Genomic DNA, 25,979 nt, shown 5'->3' on the forward strand with positions numbered 1-25,979 from the left:
CCAGCTTCTTTCCAGAGGCTGTGATAAAGGTGGCTGCTACACATACTTTTCCCTAGGACCCAGATTCTTGTGCAGTGTCAGGCTTCACGCATTCCACTTCTTTCTCCAGGGTGTATCGAAGAACTAAAAAGACACGGGAACAGACATGAACCAGAAAAATCAGCAGTTTATGTACAACACTAGGAAAAAAGGAAGGTCTTTAAGAAAAGATGTGAGGGTACAGGGAGCCCCTGTAGCTAGCAGAATACATCCTAGCCAGGTCCAAGGCCAGGGAAAATGACCCAGAGCCTTCATCAGCCAGGGTAGCTGACAAGCCAGGAGGGTCAAGCTGAGTGTCCACAAAGTTCTCCTCTGCCCTCCATATTGGTTTGTCTTAGATCCATCCTTGTTGAGAGTGGGCTCTGGAACCTGGATTCTAGTGTGGATATGCTAAACCCAAAGTTCTCTCCATACCTAGGAGCCCCAGGTCCCACGAACACAACTGGGCCAGGAGTTGTGCTAGCAAAGAGTAAAGTACTGTCCCTGGAGCTCGTGATCCTGGTGGAAAGATGTGCACAGCACCTGGGATCTTGACTGGCAGGGTGTGGGGTGGGGTGCAGAATGGGGTCTGGGTTCGGGTGATACCTACAAGTCCTGTCTGCGTTGTGTTGCCACTCAGTGGTTGAGTTGAGGGAGAGTTTAATCCCATCACTGGGACTGAGCTTCCCAGATTGCCCAAAAAGAAAGAGTTGTACAGTCAGTCACTGCCCACCAGCCTGTGGGCCAAGGAGTGGGCTCTTGGGCTACTAGGATGTTGGAGAGTAGAGCTGGGTCCCTGCACCAGCTGTACACACCAACATGTGGGTAAAGGGAGGGAGGCAATGCTGCCACAGGGTAGGAGGTTCAGTATGGGCTGACATCGCTCTGGGAGACAGGAGGGGACTGGAAGATGACAGCCTTGGACTGAGGGGTAGTATCCATAGCATCATTTATGGCAGGCGTGAAGGATGATGGTATAGAGGGAAAAGGCAAGTGCATGATGGACAACTGGGAATCTGATGAGCACAGGGGTGTTGAGGAACCACAGCGGGAAGACTTCAAGGGCCATAGGTGGAGAGAAACAAGGGGCAGGCAGAGTGCTGGTGCAGGCTGCTGCATTCTCTTGTTTTACCCTCCAAGGCCTCCATGTCACCCTCCATGATACTGCTCTTCTTCAGAGCCAGAACCTCACAGAGTGCCTAAATCTTCCTCCATAGAGCCAAGAGGACACTTAGAAGGTGTGGCAGCTCATCTCAATGCCACTGGTTGTGGCAGAGGCAGCTACAGGGCCATTGGCATGGGTGTCTTTCTGTTGGGGGGCCTCTGGCTAGCAGCCATGGGTGGAGGATGGCTCCCTGATGGGTTGGCGGAAGATTTCCCCCTGCACCGGCTCTCCTGACTCCTGGGAGCCTGGTGAGCTGGGCAGAAAGTCTTCATCCAACCCTTTCTTTACCCACTGGAAGCAGGCAGCATCCTGGTGTTTGCGCAGGGAGCACTGCTGCCTCTGCATCAGGCTGCACCAAAGTCAGCACACCTGCAACAGTGCTGAGCCACCTGGGGCAGCATGGCTGGCAGAGCAGATAGTCACTAGAGACACCTGTTCCCACTCTTGCTTGGTGTGTCCCTCCTGAGGCCAAGGAGCTGGCTCCAGGGCGGTGAGTTCTTCCTGTGTCTCCAGAGGCTTGGAGGGCGCTACTTCCCCATTGGTAGGGGCTCCGGTTTCCGATTGTCCTGCATTTCTCTCTGCTTCCCTCCTCCTCCTCCTCCTTTTCCTCTTCCTCCTCTTCCTCCTCCTTCTCCTCCACATCCCCCTCCTGGGCCCCACCAGCAGCTGCCACTGCTGCTGCAACAAGTTCCAGGGGCTGCTCTTGGGCCCTCGCCTCTGATTTTCCAAGGAAAAGGGAAGTGTGTGACCAGGTGCCACGGGCATCCCAGTGTGGTTGACTTGCTTAGGTGGTAAAGCATTACGATCAGTCTGGGCCCGGGAGGAGGATTCCTTAGGTTCTGGAAGGTTAAAACATCCCCGAGTTGCTAGTGACAGCACAGGCTTTTTCCTGGGACCTCCCTGGGGCCAGCGAGAAGATCCCCAGAGAGGAGTGCGCCTCCCTTAGGAGAGGGCCTATGTACCAGCTCTTCTTGGCGGAAGAGTCTTCAGACAGGGCTGATGGCAGATGCTGGGGCAGCAGGGTGATCCCGCCCAGGATCTGGGGCCTGGCAGGTCAGGCCAATGGACAGGCGATTGTCCCACAGGGCCGGTTGGTCCGTGACCGCGCTTGCTCAGGAGACTGCCCATTCGGAGCACAAGATGCAGGTCTAATCCGGAGAGAAGAGAAGAGACCAAGGGAGCTGGGCTTGGACACCGCGTTTCCCAACCGTGCACTGTTGAGTCCGGTTCTTGCTGGAACAGGTGACAGGGAAAGGGCGCGCCGGGAGCTCATGGACAAGAACTGTAGGTCACGAGAAGGCGCCACAGGGCAAAGGGCGGGGCCCGGGCCCACCATCTGCTTCTGGGCTGCACTTTGTAGCTCCAGGGGAATCGCTTTCCTCTAAGGTCTGTGGCACCGCAGGGACCACTATGTTCAGACTCTTGGGACTGCGGCCAGATCCCATATTACTCCTGGGTTCCAAGGCTCCATGGTGCCTGGCCCAGGGCACTAGCTTTGGCACCCACTCCGTGTATGTTGCCAGCCCTCTCTTAAGGGCCATCAAGGGGGACAGGGTGGGGTAGGAGGGATGCTGGAATGTTGAAGACCAGTGCAGGTAGTGCTGAAAGTCCAGCCCCAGGGCAACTCAGATTCTGCTAGACCCCTCGAGAGACATAGCCAGTTGCTGGCTTCTACCTTGGTCCTCAAGGCATGTTCTCTAAAGGTCAGTGCCTTATCTGCTGTGCCTGGGCTTCTGAGGTGCAGGGCAGTGACTTGAACTACCACCTGCCCTATCCATTCCCACTAATCAGAATCTCTTCACATCTTTGAAGGCATCCAGCAAGAGCACAGTGAAGCCCCACCCTCTTCCCACCCTTCTTCAGGCACCTGGTAGTGGCCCAGCCAGGCCTTGAGTCCGACATCTTGCTCTGTGGTGCCTCCATAGATGATATATTTAACATGTAATACCCTTTTCTTTTCTGTAGTCTTTGAGTCTCCAGTACCATGTCTGGTGAACAAGGAGCACATGCCTCCCTCCCAAGGAGGAGGACAACTCATGAGCTAACCAAGACCCACAGGAGGCTCCAGTCTCAGAAGATGTAGGGTGCCAGTTGTCAACAGAACATCTTCTCTCCACCCCTCTTCCAGTTGAGCCCTGTAGCCCAGATTTCTTCCTGGCTGAGTTGGAAGGATCCAAATATGGAAAGGTAGTATTCTAGATCTATTTGGGTTCAGGCTGAAGGAAACTCAGCCATGTTTATTCCATATAAATAAGAAGCCAGTTGGTATGGCCTCCCTAGAATAAGTTTAGGAAGCAAACATGTCATTGATTCTCAAGCTGATAGGGAGGCAATGTGTTGGATTCAAGTGAGATCCACAAAATGTGTTCTTTTGAGCATGCCTGCTGGGCCCACTCTTCACGGTATATTACTGAATCCATAATAACATTTTTGGTATCCAAGAGAGGAGACATCCTCTTGGGGTGTCAGAACAAGGGAAACAGATAATTGTCTTAGGATCTGGGAGCTTCAACTTGATGAGAAAGATTTGGAAAACCACTTGACTTGATGGAGACTGATCTTGTTTCTCTGGCTTCCTTCATCACAGGGTTTTTCTCTCTTGTGTTGGTGACTTGTATTATGCACATTACATGCAGAACTTTCAGAACCAGGAATCATAGAGATCAGTAAAAATATTTCTCACGTATGTTTCAGTTTTAAACTCTTTTAACAGTGATACTGCGTACTGTATTCATAGCAAAATTTGCAGCTTCTGCTCATAAGATCCCTTGGGTACTATGTCAGAGAAAGTTTAGACTTGGTCCCCTATCAACTTTAAAACTTCGAGGACGCAAGAGGTTTTGCTCAGACCCAAACTCTGTTAGAAGAAGCTCATCATAAGCTCTTTGTAACCTCTCCAGGAGCAAAGATGATCTACATTTATGACCTTTAAACCATAGTTCCCTGATATAATTCAAAAAGCTTTTTAGAAAAGAAACCAAGTTTTGGGGCTGGGGATGTGGCTCGAGCAGTAGCGCGCTTACCTGGCGTGCGTGCAGCCCAGGTTCGATCCTCAGCACCACATACCAACAAAGATGTTGTGTCTGCCGAAAAAAGTAAAAAATAAATATCAAAATTCTCTCTCTCTCTCTCTCTCTCTCTCTCAAGTTTAAAAAAAAAGAAACCAAGTTTTGTTTGTTTCTCTGAATATACATAATTGTATGAATTGAAGTCAAACATTTCCTAAAGGACTATGTAAAATATCATGTTATATTTCTTTGAAAACAATACATTACCATAGTGTCATTCCCATTATTACAATTACTACTGCTGCTTCTATCACCACTATCATTATTATTATTATTTTACCAAAAAATAAGTTGATTGATTATCCCATGAATGTTGGTGCTTCAGGACACTCTATGTCTATCTAAAAAGAACAAATAAAAATATTAATTAAAAAAGAAAAATATGCTATATATAAAAAAGGAATGAAAAACTGGATATTTTCATGCATTTTCTTTTCATGTGAAATTCATTGCACTGTTAAAGTTGAGTGATAAATGAAATGATAAAAATATGGGATTCACTGAAGAAAGAAATTGAAGAGGACATTAAAAGATGGAAAGACCTCCTTTGTTCTTGAATAGGCAGAATTGTCAAAATTGTCGTCAAAATGCCCACATTGCCAAAAAGTGATCTATGAGATTCAATGCAATCCCCCATCAAAATACCAATAACATTCTTCACAGAAGTAGAAAAACAGTCCTAAGATTTATATAAAAGAATAAAGAACCCCAACTAGACAAAGCTGAAGAGTAAGAACAAGACTGGGGGTATTATAATACCCAACCTCAGATTATACAACAATGCTATAGTAATAAAAACAGCACAATATTGGATAAAAGCATGCATGAAGAGCATAAAGACAAACTCACACGGATACAATTACCTGATCCTTGACAAAGGTACCAAAAACATACATTGAAGAAGAAACAGTCTTTTTAACAAATGGTGCTGGGAAAACAGGATAGCCATATGCAGAAGAAGGAAACTAGATCCCTAAACAAAAGTCAACTCAGAATGGATTAAAGAGCTAAGAGTTATACCAGAAAAACTTCAACTTATAGAAGAAAATGCAGGGTCAACACTACAACATATAAGTGCAGGCAGTGACTTCCTTAATAAAACTAAAGTACAATAAATAAAACCAAGAATCAATAGTGGAATGGCTTCTTAGTAAAGCGTTTCTCCCCAAAAAAAAAAAAATGAGAACATGAAAAAAGAACCTTCACAATGGGAGAAAATCTTCTCAGCTACTCTTCAGAAAGAGGATGAATATGTAGAATACATTAAGAACTCAAAAATCTGACTACAAAAGAACAAATAACCCAATCAATGAATAGGCCAATGAATTAAACACATTTCTCAAAAGAAGAAATGCAAGTAACCCACAAACATGAAAAATTACCCACCATCCTTAGCAATCAGGGCAATGCAAATCAAAACTACACCGAGATTGCTTCTCACCCTGGCTAGAATGGCAAGATCAAGAATATGAATAATAATAAGTGCTGGCAAGTACTTGAGGAGAAAGAAACACATCTATTGTTGGTGGACCTTCAAATCAGCACAACTACTTTGGAAAACTGAATGGAGATTCCTCCAAAGTTTAGGAATGAAGCTACTATGTTACCCAGTTCTGAAAGAGCTAAAGTCAGCATACTATAATGATACTTAGAACCCAGCATGCTTAGAGCATCCCAGGTCATAATCACCATCATCACCAAATGAATGGATAAAGAAAATGGTATATATACTCAATGGAATTCTACACAGCCATAAAGAAGAATGAAATTATGTCATTTTCTGGTAAATGGATGGAACTGGAGAACATCATACTAAATGAAATAAGCCAGACCAATGAAGTCTAGTATCAAATGTTCTCTCTCATATGCAGAAACTAGAGAGATCTGAGATCAGTCTGGGCAACATAATAAGACCCTGTCTCAAAAACAAACTAAACAAAAAAATTTAGAAGAAAGAATTTTTAAATATTTTCCCCACACAGAATTGATAAATGAGGACACGGTATGTTTACTCTTGTTTGAACATTATATAATGGTGTCTCAAAACATCAAATGGTAGGTATCCCATAAACATGTAAAAGTTGTATGTGTCAATTACAAATAATTTTTAAAATCACTATTTCTTACTTCCTGAGTAATGATTTTAAAATTTGTACTTGGGATTATTTAATAACACTGATTTCTAATAAATTTACAGGCTCATCACAGGCCAGCAATATCCATTGATCTACAACTTTTTAAGTGTGATAGTAAGTAAAATATTCACCTGCTTTGGTTTTTAGGTTCCTCTACCTATAAGGAATGATTTTTATAATTTTGTGCAATATTGTTGTAGCAAATAAATACAAGTGATAGATCTATTCATAAAATGTGAAATAACCTTGTAGCAATGTCCAATTCCAAACATGCCTAACGGCTTCATACATAATCAGGATGGCAAGTGAGGCTTCTTGTCTCTACACAATTCAGGTGTCTTTTTGGTTTTAGCTTTGTATTTGTTCTTGCTGTATGAGGACCAATGGGTTCTTGGCACAAGCCAGCAGCACTAGGAATGCTATACATTCTAGTCTGATTATTCTTGAGATATTTGGGTTGCCTTTCCCTCTTGTAATCTGTGAGACCTCACAATATCAATTTTCATCATTTCTCCCAGATCTTCATCCTGTCTCTATGGTCACACAGCACAGAAGGTTCTTGTTGGGGGTGCACCTCCTAAAAATCAAAGGGAGATCAGTAGAGGGAAGAGACCAAGGATTGGAAAGCGGGGAGGGAGGAGAGAAGTGCTGGGAGTGATACTGGCTAAATTATATTGTTATATTGTGGACCTGTATGACTATGGAACAACAAATCCCAACATTACGTACAATTATAATGCACCAAAAATAATGTGAGAAAAAGAAGGTTGTTGTTAGGTTAAGGTCCCTCCAGTCCTTCAAAAATGGTAACGGTACCCTAAAATTTGCTCCATCTATCATATTTCTCCTTACTAAATACACAAATTTTTTAAAATTTGAATATTCATATACCAATTTATATACCAAACTCAGTGGTTTGTGGCCTGGATGCAAAAAAGAATTTTATCTTTTTGTTTTGGGGTTTTTTCCCCAAAAGTTTCAAGTATGTTCTATCAAAAATTCAATAAATTTAAAACTAGAAAAAAATATCATTGTCTGTGTGGCTCAAAAGTATGCAAGTACAGCTGCTCTCTTTGTGCTCCCCTCACCCCACTATAGAACCCTCGCTCCTGCACCTAGCTAAGACTGATTCATCTGCTGAAATCCTCCTCAACTAGATCTTGAGCATCCTCTCAGTCTCCCCGCTCCCCAGACAGGGTCTCACTAAGCTGCTGAGGCTGGCCTGAAACTTGCAATCCTCCTGTTTCAACCTCCCAAGTTATTAGAATTAAAAGCATGCACCATGGCACCCAGTGAATCTCCTCTCTTTCTCAATGCTATTATCTGTGTTTGTCATATCTTAAATCTATTGCAGTCATTAACTTAATTATTTAAGTTTTCTTATACCAAACATTTTTGTCTAGGGGAGAAAAAGACAAATGCTTTCAATCCTCCTGTTCAAGACAGCTTTAATAGAGCTTATACCTAATCAACAATGTTAGGAAGTTGACTGTTTCTGCATCAATATGTAACCCACTAAGTAACAGAGAGTTCTGGGGAAACTTAAAAGCAGCTCAGATCATTGAACAGCTTTGGAGTGCACGAGAAGATTCAGGAAAACAGAAGAAACTTGTCTATCTGCTGGCAACAGATGCCATTTTAGGAGAAAGAACAGTCTCTACTCATCTAGGGATTCACTGCCAAGAACTCAGCTACCACATGTCTTCTTTCATTCCTTAGTGTGAGCACCAAGCAGGCAGACCTAAGCAAGGGGAAAGAAGCCCTGAGATCCAGTCATGTTCACAGTACCCAAATATACCAGTCATAAATCTCAAACCTTTTCCTGAGAGTGACACTTTGCTCACTCAACCAACATGCACATGGGGAGTGCTCTAAGAAATACCAGGGGAGCCCTCTTCCCTTCCAAAGACAAAATTTGAAAGGCTTTGCCTACTACTGCTCATAAAGGAAATATTCATATCCCCATTTTGTATATAAATAAATCAAAACTGTGCTTCATATGTTAATTATCCTTAGTATTCAAAAGTATTCAGTACTTCCCTCTGACCCCAAATCCTAGTTGACACATATCACATGGACACTTGTTTCCAAATCCAACAAGTCACTCTCAATTATTTTTTCAGATTTAGTCCTCCTTGTTTTGGTGCACTAGCATTTTGTTCTCCCTCATCTGTCCTAGAATCCTAGAGTTTCACAAACTCCCTACCCCATGTTGCTTCCTAATCCTCTAAGGACAACTGACCTCCGTCATTTCAGCCCCTCCACATTAGAGATTCAGAAATGATGGTTTCTCAATTCTGACCACTTCCCACTTCCCTTCCTTGACATTATTGGAATTTCTTCCCAGGCAACTATGGAACTAATTTCATGGTTAGGTGTAGCATGATGGAGAATTCAAAGACATCCTTGAAACAAGTTTATCACAAAAATACCTTGCACAGGAAATTTGCAGGTGTACCCACGTCACAATGCTAGTGTTGTGTCACATTATCCCTGAATGGCAGCAAAGATCATAAAATATAGAGTGAAGGTGTCTGAGGAAATTTAATTGGCTCTACCTAATATTCTAGTGAAATAGTACATAAAATCCTGTCTTAATAATCATTATGAAACAGCAATATGCTGCATTTTATATTCCTGACTGTGATACATTTGTAAACTACAGATCTGTGTAATGCACTGTTAATAATTAAATATGCTGCATGAAAAATAATGATCATATGTCATAGTAAGGAATAATATTAAAACTTTAGTTCTAAGATAACTGAAATGAAAAAATAACCTAAAAACCATATCAATTAATATATGCATGAGGTTGTGCATATATTTGCTTATTATTCCTCCAAGTAAATCTAATATGTTAAGATTGATTACCTAATTCCAAGTGAGGAGAATTGCAGTTCACATAGCTTTTAGAAATATAGCAAAACTTCATGGCTAAAATGTGATATGTATAGAATTTGAACTTCAGTCTGCCTCCTTCTGAAACTCGGATTCCTATATATGTACACATCAGACCTAGCTTTCACCTGGATTGTCATCTTCTAACTTATTCACAAATTATTCCACAACTCATTTGTCTTATCACAAGGGAACTCCCCTGTTTGGGATCCACTTCTGATCTGTTGGCCCCAACCTCACCTCTTTTTTACTGACTAGTTTAATCCAGTTACTCATTTTGTAATTTTTTACCAAGCCTGCATGTTCCCATGTCCCTCTGATCTATTACTTCGTCTGCCTATTAAGAGACATGCTTAGTGTTAAAAAGACCCATGATCAAGTGGGTTTCATCCCATAGATGCGAGGTTGGTTCAACATACACAAATCAATAAGTGTAATTCATCACATAAATAGAGTTAAGGACAAGAATCATATGATTATATCAATAGATGCAGAAAAAGTATTTGACAAAGTACAGCCCCCATTTATTTTTAAAACACTAGAGAAACTAGGGATCGGAGGAACTTACCTCAACATTGTAAAAGTTATATGTGTCAAACCCAAGGCCAACAATCATACAAAATGGAGAAAAAATTTAAAAAAATTCCCCCCCAAAACAGGAACAAGACAAGGATACCCATTCTCACCACTCCTATTTAACATAGTCCTTGAAATTTTAGCCAGAGCTATCAGGCAAAAGAAGGAAATTAAAGGAATACAAGTAGGAAAATAAGAGGTCAAATTATCCCTGTTCACTGATGACATGATACTATATTTAGAAGACCCCAAAAAACTCCACCAGAAGACTTCTAGAGCTGATAAATAAATTTAGTAAAGTAGCAGGATAGAAGATCAATATGTATAAATCAATTGCTTTCTTATACCCCAACAGCAATTCAGATAAGAAATAAAATCAGGAAAATCATCCCTTTCACAATAATCTCAAAAAAAAAAAATCTAGGAATTAATCTAACCAAGGAGGTAAAAAAGCTCTACAGTGAAAACTACAGAACACTGAAGAAAGAAATTGAAAGACCTCAGAAGATGGAAAGACCTCCCATGTTCTTAGATAGGCTTAATTAATATCACCAAAATGGCCATACTACCAAAAGTGTCATACAGACTCAGTGCAATCCCCATCAAAATACCACTGACATTCTTCATGAACTACAAAAGTCAATTCTAAAATTTATATGGAAAAATTAGAGAGCCAGAATAACCAAAGCAATCCTGACCAAAAAAGAGCAATGCTGGGGGCACCACACTACAAGATTGGAAATTATACTGCAGAGTTAATAGCAACAAAAACATCATGGTACTGGCACCAAGACAGACACAAATACTAATGGAATAGAATGAAAGACCTAAAGACAAACCCACGTAAATACAGTTATCTCATAGTAGAGAAGAGAGCCAAAACATACTCTGGAGAAAAGATAATCTTTTTTAAAAAAAAATGTACTGGGAAAACTAAATATCCATACGTAGAACAATGAAATTGGACTCCTATCTCTCACCCTGCGCAAAAGTCAATTCAAAGCAAATTAAGGACCCATGAATTAGATCAGAAACTCTGCAACTACAGAAGAAGACATGGGCCCAACACTTCGTCATATCAGCACAGGAACCAACTTCCTTAACAAGATCTCTAAAGCACAAGAAATAAAAATAGAAATCAATAGGTGGGATGCCATCAAACTAAAAAACTTCTGCACAACAAAGGAAACAAGAATGTGAAGAGAGAGCTTACAGAATAGGAGAAGATCTTTGCCACTTATTTCTCAGATAGGGCATTGATATCCAGAATATATAAAGAACACAAAAAAAACTTAACACCAAAAAAGCAAATAACCCAATAAATAAATAGGCAAAAGAACTAAACAGACACTTCTCAAAAGAAGAAATACAAATATTCAACAACATATGAAAAAATGTTCAACATCTCTAGCAATTAGAGAAATGCAAATCAAAACCCTATTGTCAGAAAGGCAATTATCAAGAATACAAACAATAATAAATGTTGGTGAGAATGTGGGGGAAAATGTACACTTATACATTGTTAGTAGGAGTGCAAATTAGTGCAATCACTCTGGAAAGCAGTACGAAGACTCCTCAAAAAACTAGGAATGGAACTACCATATGACCCAGCTATCCCACTACTCAGTATGTATCCAAACGATCTAAAATCAGCATATTTTAGGGAGACAGCCACATCAATTTATAGCAGCACAATTCACAATATCCTTACTATTGAGCCAACTAAGGTGCCCTTCAACAGATGAATTGATAAAGAAAATATGGTATATATACACAACTGAGTATATATACCACACAAATACTCATGGACTCAGCCATGAAAATGAATGAAATTATGTTATTTGCTAGCAAATGGATGGAACTGGAGACTATCATGCTAAGTGAAGTAAGTCAGACTCAGAGAGTCAAAGGTCGAATGTTTTCTCTGATATGCAGAAGCTAGTCTAAAATTGGTAACAGAGAGAGAGAAAAGAAATGGGAGGATTCCATCAAAATAAAATAAAAATCAGGGGAATAGAAGAAGGAGATTGAAGGAGAGAGAGGACGGACAAAATAAGGGAAAAAGAGTGGAATGAATCTGATCTAACTTTCCAATGTACATATATGAATATACTGCAATGAATCTCATCATTATGTATATCCACAAGATGCTAATATTTAAAAAAAGATTAAATAGATTTAGTGAAGTAGAAGAAAGGGAACAGCAAGAGGGAGAAGGGGGAGGTTAAGGGTAATCTCCTTAATTGAACCAAACTATACTCCATTTATAACTATATCAAAATCCCAATGTTATGGATAATTATTATGAACTGAATAAATAAATAAAAGTCATGCTTACTGGCTCCAAATGTGTGCCTACCCCATTTGGTACCTCTGACAGAACATATGACTAGGATATCCATCTTGGTCTAATCAGATTCACCCCTAGATATCTCCTTGTTGTTGTTTATTTGTATTACAAGTCATATCCCTTTTTCTTTTTCACAGGACTTTGCAACATTGATTACAAATTATCTCTCCATGACATTAATTCTCCATCACTTCTGCAAGCATTCTCTCATCACCTAAACTCTTTCATCTTGGAAGGAGACTCCTCTGCACTTAATTTTTTTTAAAGAGAGAGAGAGAGAGAATTTTAATATTTATTTTTTTTAGTTTTCGGCGGACACAACATCTTTATTTGTATGTGGTGCTGAGGATGGAACCCAGCGCCGCCTGCAAGCCAGGGGAACACGCTACCGCTTGAGCCACATCCCCAGCCCCCTCTGTGCTTAATTTTAAAAGCCCCAGTCGTATCTCTTTCTCTCCCTTATAATGAAACTGAAAGAACAGCCACCATTTCTTTACATCCCCCTCAAGTTTTGACTTACAAAGGATCACCAGTAATTTCCCAAAAATATGTCTATATCCATATGTATACACAGTAAATCCATTACATCCCTATAAATAAATCCATTAAGTGTTTCTATCTTTATTTTACTTGAAGCAAAAGAAAAAAAATAAAACATGATTTCCTTTTGGAGTCATTACTTTTTCAAAGCTTCTTTGATGTATGAGATTCCTGACTGTCTTTAAATTAATCTATCCACTCCTTCCAGTGTCTTACAAAGCCCTCCTCAATTAATAGTTCTGGAATAGCTCTAATTGAATCCTGGTCTTTTGTTTTGTTTTGAGACAATGCTGATGTCTCATTCAATTACTTGAATTTCTTCCACTTTTTTTCCTCTATGATGATAACGTCTATGATTTCCTTTATCAGGTTTAATCTTTACTTGAATGTATTAAAAGCCACAGGGAAAGAATGTCTCAAACCCAAGACATCAAATTCTCTCCAAAATGAAAATTCCTTCTTGCTAGTCTCCAATCTTAGATAGTGACTCCACTGGACATCCAGAGATTAATCTGTGAGATGACCTTTCAGAAACAGAAATATAATCAAGAATGGCATTTATACACAATGGAATTTTACTCAGCAATAAAAGAGAATAAAATCATGGCATTTACAGGTAAATGGATGGAGTTGGAGGAGATAATGCTAAGTGAAGTTAGCCAATTCCAAAGAACCAAATGCCGAATGTTTTCTCTGATATAAGGAGGCTGATTCATAGTTAGGTAGGGAGAGGGAACATGGGAGGAATAGATGAACTCTAGGTAGAGCAGAGAGGTGGGAGGAGAAGGGATGGGAAATGGGGTTTTTAATGATGGTGAAATGTGATGGTCATCATTATCCAAAGGACATGTATGAAGACACGAATTGGTGTGAATATACTTTGTATACAATCAGAGATATGAAAAATTGTGCTCTATATGTGTAATATGAATTGTAATGCATTCCACTGTCATATATAAATTTTTTAAAAAGAATGGATATTAAATTGCTGGTGGGACTGTAAATTAGTGCAGTCACTCTGGAAAGCAGAATGGTGATTCCTCAAAAAACTGTGATTAAACCACTATAAGACCAAGTTACCTCACTCCTCTGTATATATCCAAAAGATTTAAAATTCACATACCACAGTGACATAGCCACATCAATGTTTATAGCAGCACAATTCACAATAGCCAAGCTATGAAACCAACCTAGATGTCTTTCAACAAATTAATGGCTAACTAAAATATTTTATATATACACATGGAGTTTTATTCAGTCATAAAAAAGAATGACATTAGGGAATTTGCTGGTGAATGGATGGAACTAGAGACTATCATGCTAAGTGAAATAAGCCAGGCCAAAAAAGTCAAAGGTCAAATGTTTTCTCTGATATGCCAAAGCTAATCCAAAATAAGAGGGATTTTTAAAAAAAAGAATAGAAGAAAGATCAGTGGAATTACAAAGGGGAGTGAAGGGTAGGGAGGAGAGATGAGAAAGGGAAAGACAGTGGAATGAATCCAACATAATATTTCTATGTACATATATCAGTATACCAAAGTGAATCTCACCATTATGTACATCCACAAGACACAAATAAAAAAAAATATTAAGTAAAGAGCAGACAGATCAGTAGAAGGAAAGGAACAGGAGGGAAGAGGAAGGAAGGGAAAGAGGACCTACTAGGGATTGAATAAAACAAATTATATTCCATGCTTTTATAATTATGTCAAAATGAATCCTACTGTTATGTATAACTAAAAAGAACTAATTAAAAAATAATTGCTGTCTCCATTTTGAGCATTAACATCACTAATGTAATAATTCATTTCCACCCTGATGTCTATGTACATCCTCTCAACCCAAATTCACTACATTTGAGCTTCAGATTAAATATTAATTCCTCTGTGGTAGTTTCTTTGAATTCCTTGTCTTTATTGGATCCTTCATTCCACTCTTTTAATTTCTCACTATATATTTATTTATTTCCTGTGATGGAAATTAGACTAACTGCAGACAAGTCAATTTCATAACCACAAGGCCAGTTTCCCTTTGGCTATTTCTTGTAAACTCTCAGATTTATCAAGAAATGGACAAAAAAAAAATTGAAACAGAGACAAATGTAAATGCGTGTACAGAGTGTCTTTCTGGAATTCCCTTAAATATGTGGAATAAATTTCAAGAATAACATGAAATTCATTCAGAACAGAAGACAGCAATATTCAAAAGGAAATAAATGTTTCAGAGAGGATAAATTGAAGACTGAAAAAGAATCTCATAGAGAAAAGTTCTCAAATAAAACCCAGGGGAGGGCATCAGTGAACGATTTGAAACCTCTGTTAAAAAATAAAAAAGGTGAAAAGAGGAGAGACAATACTATGGAGGAGTGGGATTTTGAGAAGTTATAACCAGCTATTTATTCAAGTAGTGAATGAAATGGATAATTTTGTTATCTGCCTATGAATCCAAGCATACATATAGGGAGAAAGAATAGGTTTTAATTTATTTCTATAGAACTACAGTTTAAAATCAATTTTGCTTTTCTTCTATTTGGAATAGCATAGTTAGTGAGCTCCTTGTACTTACATATTTGTACCTGCTATAATCAAACTTATTCTGGAACAGTTTTTTTTTTAATATTCTCATTAGTTTATAACGGATTAGACTTAAATGCAAAAAGTCTCAACTGATATTTTATATAAGTCTTTACAAATGACTTTAATCATGTTAAAAATTGATTCTTTACTGAACCAGTCAAGTTAATTTTTCAAAGTCACATAGGAAAAGCAATTGATTAATTTTGTATAATTTTAGATAAAGTATTGCAATTTAAAAAGGACACAATAGACAAAAGATCATATCAATATGTAACATAGTAAAGTAAGAACATCACCCAATATTGTTACAAAGTTCTACTCAAATCCCATTCAGACAGAGGTATGAAACTAATCAACCTGTGTCTAAATGCTCCCACAGAGAAGACTCTGTATGAATAATATGTTAACAGCTATGGGTCTTTGGTGTTGTGAATTATTTTGAGATACTTCGGAATCAGCTTGACTTTTCCAATTTCATTTTCCCACACAAGACTGACTCCTCTTTGACCAAAAAGATGGACTAAACATGGCTCTCATATTAAAGTCAGCTACACAAAGAAGTTATCTTAAACACATTATTGAGATGTTGCTTCCAATAAATCCAGGAAAGTAAAAGTAAACTGGTTTTTTAATAAATAACATACTTAAGCTTGAAATAACAGGAGTTTAAATGCACTTGTCTTTAAAGATATTTGCAACTACTTTAACACTGTAGGAAAAATAAATGATATAAGTTAATGACAGGTGGACACATGTCATTAACTTATATTTTCCCTTTTAATTTGGGCTCCGACAAGATTCTGCTGGTTCTGGCCTGTTACTGTAACAGGGGTCCCCCTCATGCTTTGAGTATAAACTTTGCTGCTCCGTCACAAGCAGCTTATTGTAAAACTTTTTCTTTTTCCTTTTCTTTTTGTTCTGCCTCTCACACTCCATATCAGCAGGATAAACAGACCAAAATTGTTCCTGTCTGGACTAAGCTATGATGTCCTTCACTGTCCAGAAGTGTTAATCCTAGGAAGGAAAGAAGAAATGAAGGAAGGAAGAAAGGAAGGAGGGAGGGACTCTGTACCTGAGGTCAGAGTAATGGGTCACTCAAAGACACCTAATGGGCACTAAAGAATTATATCTACTGATAATATCTGGATTCCCCACCCTTATGTTCCTCTTTTAAAAGCCCTATGTTATTCCAGGCAGAGAAAATCACAGCCTCTGGGGTGGGAATCCAAAGTTCCTCCTTTGCTAGCAAGTCAAGAAAAACTTTTCTTTTTTTTTAAACCTTGGCAATGGAGACAAAGACCAAGCTTTTGATATCATCCCAACTCTTTGACCATAATTCCTGATATTTTGTATTTTCTTTCACACTGTATATGTCGGTCCCTTTCTGAATATGTGTCAAAGTTCTCCTGAAAGACCATCTTGAATTTGTAAAAATAAATAAATTACAGCATGTTATGATTTCTGCCTTTTAACCCCTGCTTTGATTAATATTTCTGTAAAGTAAGTTTTCATAAAATTTTATGTCAGGAAGAAAAGGATAACTCACGTGGAACATTCCAGAAATGAGATCTTCTCTGCAGACTGTGTTACAAATACCAGGAAAAAGCCAAGCAAACCCCCCTCCTCCGCCAACTTCCTTTCTCTACCATTGATGCTGCATATAGGAGCTTTCTGCTCCAGTGAGCTCCCTGCAATTCCTTCCCCAGCTGCAATCAATGGCACCTTTCCTGAGGGAAACAGCTCCTCTGCCCTTGAGACTGCCAAGGTGTGTTCATGTTCCCCCTGCTGGCAGCCAGGGCACAGCACAGGATGCTCAGAGTTCAAGATTGAGTGGTTCCCAGCTGCCCCCTGTTGGATCTCCAGCTGAATGGTTGGACATTGATACACAGGTATGTAATGTCACAATTTTGGAAATGCATCAAAGCAAGTATCCCATGTTTTAGTGATGTTAGATGGAGCTAACAGGAAACAACCTACCATGACAAGACATAAAGGTCACTGAGTTTCCTTATACCTGCAATGAACAACTGGACTTTAAATCTTTTCTAATATTTTGAATATTTTTAAGATGCCAATTCATCTCAACTTGGTCAACACAACTTTTCAAGTCAGACTTTCGTTAGCCTCTTTTATAGATTTTCACCAACTATTCATAACCTAGACTAGCCTATACAATCCTGAAATTGTGGTATATATATTTGTTTAATTTACAAATAGAAAAAGCAATCATGAAATTCATCTGGAAAAATAAGAGACTCAGAATAGCTAAAGCAATCCTTAGCAGGAAGAGTGAAGCAGGTGGCATCATACACCAAACCTTAAACTATACTACAGAGCAACAGTAACAAAAACATCATGGCATTGGTACCAAAATAGACTGGTAGACCAATGGTACAGAATAGAGGGCACAGAGAATAACCCAAAAACATGCACTGGAGAAGAGATAGCATCTTCAACAAATGGTGCTTGGAAAACTGGAAATCCATATGCAACAAAATGAAATTAAATCCTATCTCTCATCATGCACAAAACTTAACTCAAAATGGATCAAGGACTTAGGAATTAAACCAGAGATTCTGTGTCTAATAGAAGAAAAAGTAGGCCCTAATCTTTATCATGTGGGATTAGGCCCCATCTTCCTTATAAGACTCCTATAGCGCAAGAATTAAAACAAAGAATCAATAAATGGGATGGAATTAAACTAAAAATTTCTTCTTAGCAAAATAAACAATCTGTGAGGTGAATAGAGAGCCTACATCTTGGGAGCAAATTTTTCACCCTCACACATCAGATAGAGCACTAATCTCTAGGGTATATAAAGAACTCAAAAAGCTAAGCACTGAAGAAACAAATACCCAATCAACAAATGGGCCAAGGACCTGAACAGACAGTTCTCAGAAAAGGATATACAATCAACCAACAAATATATGAAAAATGCTCATCATCTCTAGCAATCAGAGAAATGCAAATCAAAACTACTCTAAGATATCATCTCATTCCAGTCAGAATGGCAGCTATTATGAAGACAAACAACAAGTGTTTGTGAGGATGTGGGACTCATACTGTACTGGTGGGACTGCACGTTGATGTAGCCAATATGCAAAGCAGGATGGAGATTCCTTGGAAATCTGGGAATGGAGCCACCATTTCACCCAGCTATCCCTCTCCTCAGACATGTTATGATTTCTGCCTTTTAACCCCTGAAATGATTAATATTTCTGTAAAGTAAGTTTTCATAACTCTACCCAAAGGACTTAAAAACAGCATACTACAGGGACACAGCCACATCAATGTTTATAGCAGCACAATTCACAATAGCTAAACTGTGGAGCCAACCTAGATGCCCTTCAGTGGATGAGTGGATAAAAAAATTGTGGCATATATACACATGGAATTTTACTCAGCAATAAAAGAGAATAAAATCATGGCATTTGCAGGTAAATGGATGGCCTTGGAGAAGATAATGCTAGGTGAAGTTAGCCAATTCCCAAAAAACAAATGCCAAAATATTTTCTCTGATATAAGGAGGCTGACTCATAGTGGAGTATGGAGGGGGAGCATGGGAGGAACAGATGAATTCTAGATAGGGCAGAGGGGTGGGAGGGAATGGGAGGGGGCAGGGGATTAGCAAGGACAATGAAATGTGATGGACATTATTATCCAAAGTACATGTATGAAGGCTCAAATTGGGTGTCAACACACTTTTTGTACAAACAGAGATATGAAAAATTGTGGTATATATGTTTAATAAGAATTGTAATGCAAAAAAACTACATGTATAAAGGTATGAATTGGCATGAACATACTCTATATACAAAGATATAAAAAATTGTACTCTGTATGTGTAATAAGAATTGTAATGCATTCTGTTGTCATATATTAAAAAAATAAAATCAATAAAACTAAAAAAAGCTGGGAAAAATTAATCCTATGGTATTTTAATTAAAAAACATAAAAAATAAATTGAATATTTTTAAGATGCCAATTCATCTCAACTTGGTCAACACAACTTTTCAAGTCAGACTTTCGTTAGCCTCTTTTATAGATTTTCACCAACTATTCATAACCTAGACTAGCCTATACAATCCTGAATAACATATTTGAAGAAATAATACCTTCTCATTCCAGTACTTATTATAAAACCCTAGGAATTCAGAGAGTGAGCATAAGGAAATGCTAGTGCATCAGTAAATAGAAAAGAATACAGACTTGACATGAACACTTATTTTATTGGTTTTATTTTTTAAATACATGACAGTGGAATGCATCATAATTCTTATTACACATATAGAACTCTGTTTGTATATAAATTATGTTTACACCAATTCATGTCTTCATACATGTACTTTGGATAATGATGTCTATTACATTCCACCATCCTTGCTAACTCCCTGCTCCCTCCCTTTCCCTCCCACCCCTCTGCCCTATCTAGAATTCATCTAATCCTCCCATGTTCCCCTTCCCTACCCCACTGAGTCAGCCTCCTTATATCATTTTGGCATTTGTTTTTCGGGATTGGCTAACTTCTCTTAGCATTATCTTCTCCAACACCATCCATTTACCTGAAAATGACATGATTTTATTCTCTTTTAATACTAAGTAAAATTCCATTGTGTATATATGCCACATTTTTTTAATCCATTCATCCACTGAAGGGCATCTAGGTTGGCTCCACAGTTTAACTATTGTCACACGTAGACTCATGCAAAAAAAAAAAAAAGTCAAAGGAGCAATAGCAAAGAGTGCTCATTTCTTTTTCTATCCTTGAAATATTGCTTTATTTTGTTTTGAAATCACCCCTCAAAAGCTGATAGAGCAGAGGAAAAAAGTGATAATGCCACAAAAGTTTGAATAACTGAACAGTTTTGATTATATAACCTGCAAGTCACAAAGCCAATGAAGGGAAAATGCTTTTTTTAAAATTATTGGTGCATTATAATTATACATTATAGGGCTGAGGTTGTGGTTCAGTGGCAGAGCGTTTACCTCGCATGTGTGAGCACTAGATTCAATTCTCAGCACTGCATATAAATAAATAAAATAAAGTTCCATCAACAACTAAAATTTTTTTAAATTATATGTTATAGTGGGATTAGTTAATAAACCCACATTTGTACATGCAACATAATTTGATCACTATCCTTTCGCAGTACTTTGTCCACCTCCTCCCTTTCCCTGGTCAACTTTTCTATACTACTGGCCTTCCTATATTCATGACATTACCATTCCCTTTTTTCCTTTTTTCTCTAGTTTCCACATATAAAAGTGTTGTGGTTTAGATATGAGGTGTCCCCCAAAAGCTGATGTGTGACATAATGCAAGGAGGTTGAAAGACAAAATGATTGGGTTATGAGAGCCTCAACCTAATCAGTGTCTTAATCTACTGATATGGATTAACTGGAAGTAACTGTAGGCAGGTGGGGTATGGCTGGAGAAGATAGGTCAGTGGGGGCATGCTGTTGGGATTTATGTTTTATCCCTGCTGAACAGAGCTCTCTCTGCCTCCTGATTGCAATGTCCTGAGCTGCTTTTCTCCACCAAACCCTTTTTCTATGACATTCTGCTTCATCATCTATGGACTGAGACCTCTGAAACCATGAGCCCCAAAACTTTTGGTATCAAACCCAGATTACTTTGTATCTGTTTTCTAGCTTCTGGGAATATTGACTGCTGACTGCTCACTGCTGTGTACCTCACAGGACATGTCCACAACACACATGCTCCATCCAACGAAAAAAAAAAAATAGTAGTTAATTATTTTCCACCACAGAGTGTCATTAGTCCCAAAGTTCAAGGGTTAGCATTCATTAGATTTAGGAGTTTTTTGTTTTTATGTTTAGTCATAGATTACTCCTTTGAAATGTCACAAAACACTCACATTCTTACTAAAAAAAAAAAAAGTACAAAGGCAGAGAAAGAAATATCTCACATCTTTTTTAGGCTTCAATGAGGTATAATTGATATACAGAAATTGCACATTTTAATGTATATCTTTTCATGAGTTTGGACATATTCATATATCTTTGCAACTATCAGCACTATCAAGGTACTAAATCAATGTACATCAATTTTTCAGGGTGTTTGTTTGTTTGTTTGTTTTGGTAATGTAAAAGGAAAACCTTCCAAGAAATCCCAAACAGACTTTCTTGGTCAATGGTTCAGAGCCTATGCCTAAGCCACCTTTGGGCAATATCTTAAAATTTTTCTAATTGAATTCAATCCTTTCTCATTGTTTTCACGTATAAAAGAAGAGTTCATCTCACTTGAACTCATGAGATGGCAAATACCCAAGCAAAATTAAGACTATATCAAAACTAAGAATATATCAAAAAAGAAAACTTGACATTGCTCCTAACCACAAAATGTGCATGAATTTATAGTGAAGAATCCAGTTAGAACTGGCCAGCATGGGCCAAAGTGACCTAGAGTTGTCATGGCAGTGGGGACTTGAAAGTTTGATGTCATCCTGCTGTCAGTCAAAAGTCAAGAGGTGGACCTGCATAGGACTCTCCGTAAACTTCTCTGGAATTTAGGAGAGGCACATTGTCCCTCTCCTCTATGAGAGGACTCACACTCTCCCATGAGAGTGTCCCCTTTTCCTTTTCCTGTCCCTTCAATAAACTCATGTCTGTTACTCTGAGAGACATGTCTGAAATCTTCCCAACTTGATAACAAGAATTGAGGTTTAAAAGGGGGGAGTGTCTTCACACTGCCTCAGTTTCCCAGAAGACCCCATTTCTGTAACAGTAACTTTTATTTTCACAGTAGAGACCATTTGATTTTTGAAAGGCAAGTGACTCACCGGAGATGGAGCTTCAACCAAGAGATTTATTGGGGGGCTGCCTGAAGGGGAAGAAAAGAAGAGGCAGAGAGCAGAAAGAGGAGAGGAGGAGGGCAGAGAGAAATAGAGCAGAGAGCAGAGGTAGAGAGCAGAGAGAAAGAGAGGAGAGAAAGAAGAGAAAGAGGGCGGAGAGCAGAGAGGAAGAGGGCAAAGAGCATGAGCTTGCAAGCTTCGGCTTAAAAGGGTTGTATAGGTGACATGGCAGGTGCTGATTGGCAGGTGACTCAGGAACAGCAAGTGGACACTGTGTCCAGCAGGGATTAGTGGAGAGAACTTTTGAATTTGGCACTCTTCTGCTTGGCGCCCTTCGGAGAAGAGGGGGAGGGGTAAGGGATTCTGTAATGTTCTCGCTAGACTGAAACTTAACTTCAGCGGGGAGTCTCCCACACACCCAACAGTTTTAATCACAGAATAAAGAGATCTTCAGGCATGAATAAGCTAACAAAATACTTCTGTTTCTTATAAAGGATTTGCATCATTAATAAGTGTATAAAACAAAAAAGAGATGACTGGAGATGTAACTCAGTGGTAGAGTTCCTGGTTAGCATGCATGAGGCCCTGAGTTCTAGCCCTAACACAATTAAAAAATTAATCAATTAATTACATTTAAAAATTAAGGAAAGAAAATAAAGAAAAGAAGGATTTGGGACCCATCCTACAATATATACACTCTTGTATGTGCCAAGATTATCTCTGAGACAGAAGCCAGCCCTTGTTGACTGTATGAGAAGGAATGGTATCTAATGGAAAGAAACGTGAGGGAGACTTTCTCTAAAGTATTTCAGAGTATTGTATCTTTGCATGAGTATATGGAAATAAATTAAACCCTAGAACAAGCAGGCAAATACCTGCCTATGTCTATAAATAAAATATAATTAAGAGGCCTAGGGAGGTAGCTCAGGTGTAGAGTACATGCTTACCATGTGTCAGGCCTTTGAGTGTCCCCAGCACCACAAAAAAGTTTAATTGAAATACAGACATGGCCATTAATTGACCTACGGCCTATGGCTGCTTTTGTGCTATAACAGCAGAGATGAGCTGTAGCAACAGGGACACGATGGTGTGCAAAGCTCAAAACATTTCTGACCTGCCTCTTTAGGAAAAAAAACATGTTAACAAACCATGTATTCAGTTGCAAATAAATAAAAATGTTTCAAAATACACCCTATCCTTCAACCATTTGATTAAAATATCAATTACTTTTAAACTAAGTATATAAGCAATATAATTTCATTCAAAAGCCAGATGTTTTCTATTGAATCAAGCTTTTTGCAACATTTTTATGGAAATGTGATGAGAATAGTCACCGAAAAATGAAAATATAGGAGGATGAAAAACATTTTCAATCAGATAGCTAATTATATGTGAGAAACTGATGTGACTCCATTTAAAAAAAATAAATAAAGAATAGGAGCTTCTACCTCAAGGCCTGTCCTAAGGAAGGGGGAGTGATCCTGTCCTTGGAAAAACCCACAGAGCCTTTCTAGGCACATACCCACCCTGCTGAGTTTTTTGTCTGCAAATGACAGGAGAGATCTGTGGCGCCAGGTGTCCCTGACTCAGTTAGGCTAGGGAGGACCCATAGCAACTCCCTAGCAACCACCAATCAACATGAGACAGGGAAAATACCTAGGATGCCAGATGACCCCCCAGTAGTTTATGGTGGTTGACAACATGTTGGGAAACCATGTAGTTTAGCATGTACACCCCTCGTGGCCTAAACCAATCAGTTTAAACAAATCCCCCTCTTGTACTAACCAATCACCCCTACCCAACTTGTTCCCACCAGTGAATGTTAAGAGTTGTTGTTTGACTTTCCCGCGGTATGGAATGATTTGCTGTGTGATGTTGTGACACATAGAGTATCCCCCCAAAACCTATAAAATCTCACTGAACAAAGGACCAAGACTCACTCCCTTGGACCGCTGTGTCGGGAACGGTTGTGAGTCCAGGTTCGAGCTTGCACTAAAGGCTCTTGTGTGCTTGCATCGGATTCGGCTCCTGGAGGTCTATTGTGGTCCCACGAATCTGGCATTACAGTATGTCCATGTCTGCTCCTTCTATTTCTGGGCTCCGTGGTTTGGTGAGAATATTTTCATAGGTGCTTTCAAGCAGAGAGCTCCTAAGCTTACTCACATTGAGAATTTTAAAGTTCTTTATGCTCAGGACAGACACCAAAGAAACTAAGACTGAATTGTTCTCTGGGTAGCTAAATCTACATATGTACATTCCTCTCCTTTGTCTCACTGTGCCTTTTTTTAAAATATTTTCTTATATTAAAAAAAAAAAAAAAAGCTCTCCAGATCCCTGGGTCCCCAGGGATGGATATTTGAAATGAACATCTCTATCTTCCTCAATATTTTCCTCACCAACCTGTCCCCAAAATTTTGGTGAAACATGACAAGTGGTAAATTCTATCCTGTTACCCCCCATGATTTTAGGCTTTTTTTTTTTTTGAACCCAGGGCTTTATGCATGCAAAACAAGCACTCTATCGACTACATCTCCAGCCCCATGATTTCAGTTTTATGAGTAATTTCAGGAGCAAATATTTTGTCCTTGAGCAACATGACCCAAACTGGCAACAATCTCTAATGTGAAGGGGGCTCAACCGCTCATGGATAGCCAAGTCTGCCATTTAAATTTTTAGGAAAATCCCAGACGGTACCCAGAGACATTTTAAATCCTGGGATTTTTCTCTTCCTTTCTACTATAAACTTCACTACCTACAAATGCTTTGATGATAAGGGAGGAAAAAATTATTTGTATGGGAATCCATGGGTCCCACTAGGTCATCATATCAGGGTTCACAATGCCATTTGGGGCTTGAATAATCCATTCAGTCCTTGGCTACTGATGATATGAGACAAAATTTAGAGGACAAAATTTTTCATCAATTATTTTGATTTGTTTGGAGAGCTCATATGGGGTTCGTGGAAAAAATGGCAGCATGATCTTCATATCTAAAAGTGATTCTAATTTAAAGCAACTGTTTTATATGACAATTGGCTTAATAAGCTAAACTTGGATGGCTACAGCAACACATTTATCTGCATAACATAGGAAATTCTATTTTCCTGAGGAGTATTTATTTTTCAGTTATCAAATGGGGCAGGCGGGTATTTGTTTGATGGCAGTACTAAGGATTAAACCAACCGTGCTTTACCACTGAGCTACACCCCCAGCCATTTTTGGTTTTTATTTCAGACAGGGTCTCACTAAATTGCTGAGGCTGGCTTCAAACTTGCAATCCTCCTGTGTCAGTTGGGATTATAGGAAGGCATACCATACCAGGTTGTGTTAATTCAGCATGCTTAAATTATGTATTTTTATTTTGATTAAAAATATTTTATCTTTCTCTTTTTAAAAAAATGGTTAATCAAGGTTTGTTTGCTTGTCTCAGGCTTTGAGATGTAAATTTTCTACTTAACCTCAATTATAAATGCAAATTTAAGATTACAGACTGGTTAAGGCTATATTAGATAACAGTCTGGCTTTTTTTTTAATTTTTTATTGTTGGTTGTTCAAAACATTACATAGTTCTTGATATATCATATTTCACACTTTGATTCAAGTGGGTTATGAGCTCCCATTTTTACCCCATATACAGATTGCAGAATCACATCAGTTACACATCCATTGATTTACATATTGCCATACTAGTGTCTGTTGTGTTCTGCTGCCTTTCCTATCCTCTACTATCCCCCCTCCCCTCCCCTCCCCTCTTCTCTCTCTGCCCCCTCTACTGTCATTCATTTCTCCCCCTTGTATTATTTTTCCCTTTCCCCTCACTTCCTCTTGTATCTACTT

General features: G+C 38.8%; 1 protein-coding gene across 1 annotated transcript in view; it reads right to left on the reverse strand.

Annotated features, from left to right (window-relative positions):
• The window catches only part of Hgsnat (heparan-alpha-glucosaminide N-acetyltransferase), a 72,961-nt gene continuing 46,982 nt past the window's right edge, over positions 1-25,979 (reverse strand). Inside the window, exon 18 of the mRNA XM_048792875.1 lies at positions 1-123. Coding sequence (XP_048648832.1) covers positions 53-123 — 71 coding nt within the window. The 3' untranslated portion in view covers positions 1-52. The remainder of the gene's footprint in view (positions 124-25,979) is intronic.

The sequence above is a fragment of the Marmota marmota genome, unplaced genomic scaffold (assembly GCF_001458135.2).
Source record: "Marmota marmota marmota unplaced genomic scaffold, marMar, whole genome shotgun sequence".
NCBI lineage: Eukaryota > Metazoa > Chordata > Mammalia > Rodentia > Sciuridae > Marmota > Marmota marmota.